The sequence below is a fragment of the Otolemur garnettii genome, unplaced genomic scaffold (assembly GCF_000181295.1).
Source record: "Otolemur garnettii isolate 467f Iridium unplaced genomic scaffold, OtoGar3 scaffold00020, whole genome shotgun sequence".
In the NCBI taxonomy this organism is placed as follows: domain Eukaryota; kingdom Metazoa; phylum Chordata; class Mammalia; order Primates; family Galagidae; genus Otolemur; species Otolemur garnettii.
Genome location: NW_003852415.1, coordinates 1,511,208 through 1,519,078, shown reverse-complemented (window position 1 = coordinate 1,519,078; position 7,871 = coordinate 1,511,208). Strand labels below are relative to the sequence as shown.

At 52.5% G+C, this 7,871-nt stretch overlaps 1 protein-coding gene across 1 annotated transcript in view; it reads left to right on the top strand.

Annotated features, from left to right (window-relative positions):
* Window positions 1–7,871, top strand: part of RPS6KL1 (ribosomal protein S6 kinase like 1) — a 15,065-nt gene that overhangs the window by 531 nt on the left and 6,663 nt on the right. Inside the window, exons 2-4 of the mRNA XM_012803454.2 lie at window positions 1,100–1,384; window positions 2,958–3,082; window positions 4,296–4,388. Coding sequence (XP_012658908.1) covers window positions 1,120–1,384; window positions 2,958–3,082; window positions 4,296–4,388 — 483 coding nt within the window. The 5' untranslated portion in view covers window positions 1,100–1,119. The remainder of the gene's footprint in view (window positions 1–1,099; window positions 1,385–2,957; window positions 3,083–4,295; window positions 4,389–7,871) is intronic.

Below are 7,871 nucleotides of genomic sequence, written 5' to 3'. Positions count from 1 at the left end.
GGGCCCCTGCCTTTCCCGCAGCCATTGATTTTATCCTTTTGGCCAACTGTGTCACACATTGCTAGGGAGGAATTGCTGTCAGGTCCTTGGAGGCCACATGGCTGACCTCCTGGTCTTCTCAAGATAGTGCCAGCAGGACAGAACCATTCCCTCCCTGGGGCTAGGTCACCCTGCCCTCTCTCATTTAACCCCATCCAACGTGGCACTCAATCTGCCCCTCAGCAGTTCTCTCTGCCAACAGGCCTTAAAGGCCCAGCTCTGTGCCTGGCTTGCTGCTGCCTCCCTGGGGAGGGGGGGTCCTCACTCACTGACCACACTGACCCCAGGACTAAGGGATACCAAACACGATATGTCCAGGGAGAGGTGCCACTGAGGATATGTCCAGCGAGAGGTACCACTGAGCTGAACCCAGAAGGATAAATGTTATTTCCACAGTAGGAGCAGAGCAGGGAGAGCAGCATGAGGAAAGGCCTCTGTGCCAGAGCATGTGGCCTCCACCTGCTTAATGTGTCCTAGACACCAGCCTTGCTCTGTGGCGGCCCCAGGAAGGCAGCTCTGGATCACAGACATCCTCAGCTCCCTCCAGTGCTCAATGGTAGGTGCTGAGAAGTTCTTCCTGAGCTGAATTTGAATGGAAAGGAAAACAGAGCCTTAAGCTGTGTTAGTATTCTGTCATTGCCACCACTTAGGAAGTATCTAACTCAATCAATGAACAGGGATCCCTTGTTTTTTTGAGACAGAGTCTCACTATGTGGCCCTCATAGAGTGATGTGGAGTCACAGCTCAGAGCAACAAGCAACCTGAAACTCTCGGGCTTAAGAGATTCTCCTGCTTCAGCCTCCTGAGTAGCTGGGACTACAGGTGTCCACCACAATACCGGGCTCTTTTTTTTGTTGCAGTTGTCATTGCTTTTAGCTGGCCTAGGCCAGGTTTGAACCCTCCAGCCTCAGTGCATGTGTCTGGTACCATAGCCACTGTACTACAGGCGCTGCGTCCAATGAAGATACCTTTGGAGGTGAATATTTGTCCCCCAAATATTCAGTGAAGGAAATTGGGGTGCTCCCAACTGGGACCTCTGTAATATATTTGCTTATTCCAGATCTCAGCCACAGGGTAGCCATGAGCCTGGTAGCCTGTGAGTGCCTGCCCAGCCCCAGCCTGGAGACTGAGTCCTGCTCACGAGCACAGTCCCAGACCCACGTGTACTTGGAGCAGATTCACAACCTGGTGGCCATGGGGGCACCTGACGTGACCAAGCGTGACTACCTGGTGGATGCAGCCACGCAGATCCGGCTGGCCCTGGAGCGCGATGTTAGTGAGGACTATGAAGCAGCCTTCAACCACTACCAGAATGGTGTAGATGTGCTGCTCCGCGGTGTACACGGTGAGGGCCAGGGCTGAGAAGGGTTGGGGGCTGGTGGGGAAGGACCACTGCAGGACTTGTGCTGCCATTCTTCTGTGCTCTGTCTACTCATACCAGGTGAGCAGAGCACTGTGTTGGCCCTGTAGGGCCTCTGTGAAGGACAGTAATGATAGCCAGCATTTAGCAAGCAGTTCCTATATACCGGGCACCATCCTAAGGGCTTTACCCAGATTAACTCATTTTAGCCTTATAGTATTAGAAATTTCTTTATACATGGTTGCATGTAGTTCCAAGTATATAGGAACTATTTTTTATTTCCATTTTCTGGATGAGGATACTGAGGCATTTATCAGGTGAATAGCTTTTCCAAGGTTCCACAGCTACCAAATGGCAGAGCTGGGCTTTGAACAGCTTTGGCTTCAAAGGCTGTGTACTTGGTCCCCTATACCTGACTGCTCTGGGAGCTGGGCTGGGCTCCTGCCCTGGGGAGCTTACATTCTAGGAGGGGGAGACCGAGGAGTTGATGATGGACAGTGATAGTACCAGATAGGAATTGGAATGAGAAGGGAGTGAAGGGAGAGAAGAGGGTAACTGAAGCCAAACTGTGCTGGCATAAGGCATTTTCTAAAAGTTGAAACTGATCTGAGCATTGGAGAATGATGGGCACGTGGTCCAGGTGAAGGCCTGGATGGTGTCCCAAAGAAGGAACTGCCAAGGCCTGGTGGTGAGAGCAGAGGCCTCTCAGGCAGAACAAGGCACTTCCATGCCAGAGGTGGGGCTAGTGCTGACCCGAGCTGGAGATCCCTGTGGGCCTCAGAGGGTCCTGACTCACTCCTACCCTTCTGCTGAAGATACCCCTCCGAACCTGGGCTTCCAGCCTATGCAAAGAATTCCTTTGTCCTCTGACCCTGGTCCTGATCCTGGCCTTTTTCACATTGGGCATCCAAGATGGAAGAAGCAGCGCTCTCTGGAAGCTTCTGTCTCCTCTGAAAAAATGGATGTGGAAATCCCCACCCTGTCCCTTCCCAGGGTGTGATGGTGGCCAGTGAGGTGGTGGGTACCAACTGTAAAGTGCTGTTGGCTGAGAGATGACCATGGTTCCCAACCTCCCCCAGCCAGCTTCCTTCTTCCTCCCCTGCTGGTCTCCCACCCCAGAGGAGGGGCTTGAAAACAGACATAGGGGCTCAGTGCCTGTGGTTCAACCAGCTAAGGCACCAGCCACATACACCTAAGGTGGCGGGTTCGAATCCCCAGCCCGGGCCCACCAAACAACAATGATGGCTGCAACCAAAAAAAAAAAAAAAAGGCTGGGCGTTGTGGTGGGCGCCTGTAGTCCCAGCTACTTGGGAGGCAGAGACAGGAGACTTGCTTGAGCCCAGGAGTTGGAGGTTGCTGTGAGCTGTGATGCCACGGCACTCTACCCAGGGGGATAGCTTGAGGCTCCATCTCAAAAAAAAAAAAAAAAGAAAACGGACATAGGGTCAGAATCTGCTGAGCCAGCCTTATAAACAGGGGTGAGTTGTGCCCTGGAAGGCAGAGGGTATCCCAACCCTCCTAGGGCAGGGTGGGCCCTGGTGACCCTTGTCCTCCACAGCTGACCCCAACAAGGAGCGATGTGAGGCTGTCAAGCTGAAAATTACCAAGTACCTGCGACGGGCAGAGGAGATCTTCAACTGCCACCTGCAGCAGACACCGGGCAGTGGAGCCAGCCCTGGGACGGTGAGGGGACCCTCCCCAAAGGCCTGCAGAGGGGAGGAGGGCTCTGAGGGGAGAGAGCTGAGGCCACCACAGGTCTGCATGGGCTGCAAGGCGAGCTGGGCAGTGGGGAGTGAAAATCAGCCTTCTGGACTGTGCCGGGGCTGCCACCCCGCTCTCCTGGTTTCCTTTCCCACGCCCTCACATTTCACTCATTTTACACTCATACTGAATCATCCCCAGCCCAGTCGGGCTCCTTCACAGAGCTCTTGACATGTATGTAAATACACACCTACCAAGCTTGCACATGGTTCCATATGGTCGCCTCCATGTGTACACACTCAGAGCCTCCAGAGCCTGCTTCTGCTGTGAACTGGCACTCAGATCTCATCACCCACATGTGCACACGTGTGCACAGAGACTCCCCATATGGTTTTTTCTAAGCAAGTGAGCACTCAGGAGGGGTTGAAGATGTACACACACTTATCCCACAGGTGGGCACAGATGCATACGAGCCCTCCTAGGGCTCTTTTAAGGGTGCCTTTTAAGGCCACTTCCTCTTTTAAGGGCACCTTTCCCCAAAGCAGGTGCTTGTCCTCAAGCCATGTTCCCTAAACCCACCTATTCCCAAGTTGCATCTCTGCCCCCACCCTGCAGATGGGGCTTTTGAGAGGGGGCTTCTGAAGCCCCAGGAACTCCCCAGGCCTTGGACAAGGGCTAAGCAGAAGTCAGCCTGGCCAACCTGGACCAGTGTGGCCGTGTGGCAGTTAAGGCTAGCTTCTCTTGGGCAGCGCCTGTGGTTCAGTGGGTAGGGCAACAGCCCCATATACTGAAGGTGGCAAGTTCAAAGCCAGCCCCGACCAGCTAAAACAGCAGTGGCAACTGCAACAAAAATAGCTGGGCCCTGTGGCAGGCGCCTGCAGTCCCAGCTACTTGGGAGGCTGAGGCAAGAGAATTTGCTTAAGCCCCAGAGTTGGAGGTTGCTGTGAGCTGTGATGCCACAGCACTCTACCCAGGGCAACAGAGTGAGACTCTGTCTCAAAAAAAAAAAAGGCTAGCTTCTCTGCTCAGCCTGTCCCTGTGAGGTGGTGTTTGCTATACTCCAGGCCTCCGTGTGATGGCCTCTAGCACTGCTCTCCTGGCAGCCAGAAGCCCCTATCCTTGGCTTAGTGAGGGGGCCATGGCTGAGGAGGGCCCGGCCCTGAGGCTGCATATGGCCTGTCTCCCTCCCCTGCAGGGTTTCAGCAGCCTGAGGCTCCGGCCCATCCGCACGCTGAGCTCAGCCCTGGAGCAGCTGAGGGGCTGTCGGGTGGTTGGGGTCCTTGAGAAGGTGAGTGAGCGAACAACACACTGTGGGAGGGGAGAGACGGGATGTGGAGGGAACAGGGCTGGGGCAGCCGCCCTCACTACTCCAGAAGGAAGCACAGGATCAGAGGACAGAGCTGCAGTGCCCAGCGGTTCCCACCTCTCCCCTTCCCCATCACATAAGTCCTAGAGAAGAAAACATGAAGATGACACCCCGTCTACACAGCCCTCCAGCTCAGACCTAGAAAACCACTGCCTGAGAGTCCAGACAGAAACCACCCTAGCTCTGCCCAGGCACCCTGCCAGCCCTCTCTGCCCTACCCACTCCCCGCTTCCCACAGGCCCCCACCCACCCACACTCACTCCACTCCCCAGGGCTGCAGCCAAGAGTCTCTTCCTACCATGTGCAGCTGGGAATTAACTTCCTATGGCCGATTGTGCTCATCTCCTAAAACCTGTCCAGAGAGAGCCATGCTGGCCTGTGCCTCCTCTGGGGCTTTGGCAACCCTGCCCTTTCCTTCTTTCCTGCCTCAACTCGACCTTCACCCTGGTCCTGACCCCATCTTGCACCCTTTCCCTTAATTCAGGGTAGAAAGATAGGAGGTAGCACCCCACCCTTACTTGGGGCACTGTCATCAGAGCGGTCAAAAGGGCAAACTGCCAAGTCAAATTCTCAGAGCCAGCATTAGTCTCCTCTGCCCAGAGATACTCAAGTAGTCGCTAAGCGGTTCTTTCCCAAACTGGCTATTTATTGGAAACAGCTCCCTAAAAATATAAGTGCCCAGGCTGTGGAGTCAGAATTTCTAGAGCTGAGCCTGGGCAAAATATTTCTCAAAATATTTGTCCAGTGATTTGGGGGGATCTAAGGGCCCATAGAGAAAAAGACAGGAGAGAGAATAACATGCGGGGGTGGGGAGGAGGGGGCATACCTTGCAATACACAAGGCGGCCACAGGCAAGTCTCCTCACCCCTGAGCTTGGGCTTCCTTATCTGTAGAGTGGCGTTCGAAATCTCCCCCACAGGGTGATCTGGGAAGTAAAATGAAATGATTTGGGGGAAAGGCCTGGCACATGCTACGACTTTGAATGCCCATTTGATGGCTCTCAGTGCAAGTGACAGGAGTGAGGGAGCCTGCGTGCCTCCCATCCTTGGGCCTTGCTCCAGCTGTTTCTCCCGGACCCTGGAACAGGCCCCAGACTGTCAGCTAAGGCCCAGCCAGCTGCCAGCTGCTCCAGTCCCCCTCCCACTGCCATAGTGTTGGTGGCTGCAGCCTGATCTTGGCCAAGCACAGCTGTTCCCGTGGACAGGCTGGGAGGTGGCTGACAGCATTTCTCTTGAGTTTTGCCACTGAACCATAGGTGTTAATGATGAGAGGGGTTCTGAGTTGAATAGGTTTGGGAAACAAAGTTTTAAATTATAGGCAGTCTGAAGCTTTTAGGATGCAAATGTATACCAGGGGTCTCTGAGAGGGTGATCTGAGAAGCAGAATTCTCCATACTTGTTTAATCTCAGGAAAGCATTTTAGGAATCTAGTATTGTGAGGCCCAGTGTAGATGGAAAGCCCGTCTTTCCTTTTTCCCCTTTCTGAGGCACTCAACTCCTGACATCCTGCTTCCTTTTCCCGTGTGATACCCAAGCCAGGAACAGCACTTTGCCAAATTAGGAAAGGGTTGGTTACAGCCACTGGGCCTGGGTACCTGCAGTCAGGCCTAGATGTGCTGCTGTCCTGGTTCCAATCCTCAGCTCTGCCCAGGCAGATCTGGTGGGAGGGTTATGAGGCCAGCATTAGCCCCAGGCCTGGGGAGGGAGCAAAGGCTTGTGCTGAGGAGGATACCTGAGTGTCCCCCAAAGTGTTTAGTTATTAGGGTTAACTGAGCTGAGGGGGTGTCCAGGCACTGAAGAGATGCTGCCAGCGGTGGAGAGAGTTGGAAGGGAGTGGGAGATGGGTGGCTGAGGAACCAGACAGGCAGCTGGAATACCCAAGGGACTGTTCTCAGGGAGCCTGGGGGCTGGGGTGACATCACTGGGTATTTGCTGCGTCTTGTCCAGGAGCCAGGCTCTGAGTCCAGGACGGGAAGAAAAAGAAGTTCATCCAAGTCATTTCTTGTTTTACTTGGCACAAACACAAGGGTGTTTTTAAAAAATTCTTACCAAAATTTTAAAATGTGCAGATTTTTTATAAAAGTCCAAATTTCCTACTTCTGTTGAAAAATCAGATCTGGAGATGCTAGGCTCACTTTCCCATGTGACAGTGGGGAGTCGGGGAGGGGCTGCCCACTTTGCTCACATCTCTGGCCCCTGTGGGCCTTTGAGTTTGAGAACCTGTTTGAAGCTTTGGACTTGTTTGTTGGATTCTTTTTTTTGTTTGAGACAGAGCCTCAAGCCGTTGCCCTCGGTAGAGTACCTTGCTGTCACAGCTCACAGCAACCTCAAACTCTTGGGCTCAAGCGATTCTCTTGCCTCAGCCTCCCAAGTAGCTGGGACTACAGGTGCCCACCCCAAAACCCAACTATTTCTTTGTTGCAGTTGTCATTGTTTAGCTGGTCCAGGTTGGGTTTGAACCTGCCAGCCTCAGTGTATGTGGCTGGCACTGTAATCACTGTGGTTGGGCGCCAAGCCGACTTTGTGCATCTTTAAAGAAAAAAGCTTTCACCAAAGCTTTAACTTGTTCCTCTGTCCCAAACAATTCAGGGGTGTTCTTTTAAAAAAAAAAAAAAATGGCCTTTTTTTTTTCCCAGAGACAGAGTCTCACTTTATCATCCTTAGTAGAGTGCTGTAGCATCACAGCTCACAGCAGCCTCCAACTCCTGGGCTTAGGCGATTCTTTTGCCTCAGCCTCCCGAGTAGCAAAAATGACCTTTTTAAAAAGGTAAGAGCAGAGGCAGTGCCTGTGGCTCAAAGGAGTAGGGTACCGGCCCTATATACCAGAGGTGGTGGGTTCAAATGCAGCCCCAGCCAAAAACTGCAAAAAACGAAAAAAAGGTAAGAACAAGCACCCAGAACTGCCTTCCCATCTTCCTAAAATGCAAGCTCACTTGGCAGCTGAGGCACATTGTCATTTAAATAGTCACAGTCACCCTGGGGGGAAAGGCGTTATACTGTGCTGTCCAACACAGCAGACACTAGCCACACAGGACTGTAGCACTAATATTAATTAAAAGACAGTGATCTCTGTCTCAGGTGCACCAGCCACATGTGGCTTCCATATTCAACAGTGCAGATTTATATTTCCATCACGACAGGAAGTTCTCTTGCACAGTTTTAATAGTTACCCTAGAGAGACTGAAAGTGAGGTACATTAGGGGTCAAATGACTAGATAGTGCTCTGTCCCCCAAACTACTGAGCAAAAGAAGGTGATTTTTGTTTGACTGTATTAGTGGGAAAATATCCCCTCTACTGCCGCTTTGAGGTATAATAAAAGAGAAAGGGGTTTAAAATAGAGGGGTGAAAAATCCCCTGCCATCCAAACGCCAAGATAATCGCTGTTAATGTTTGGGTCTAATTCTT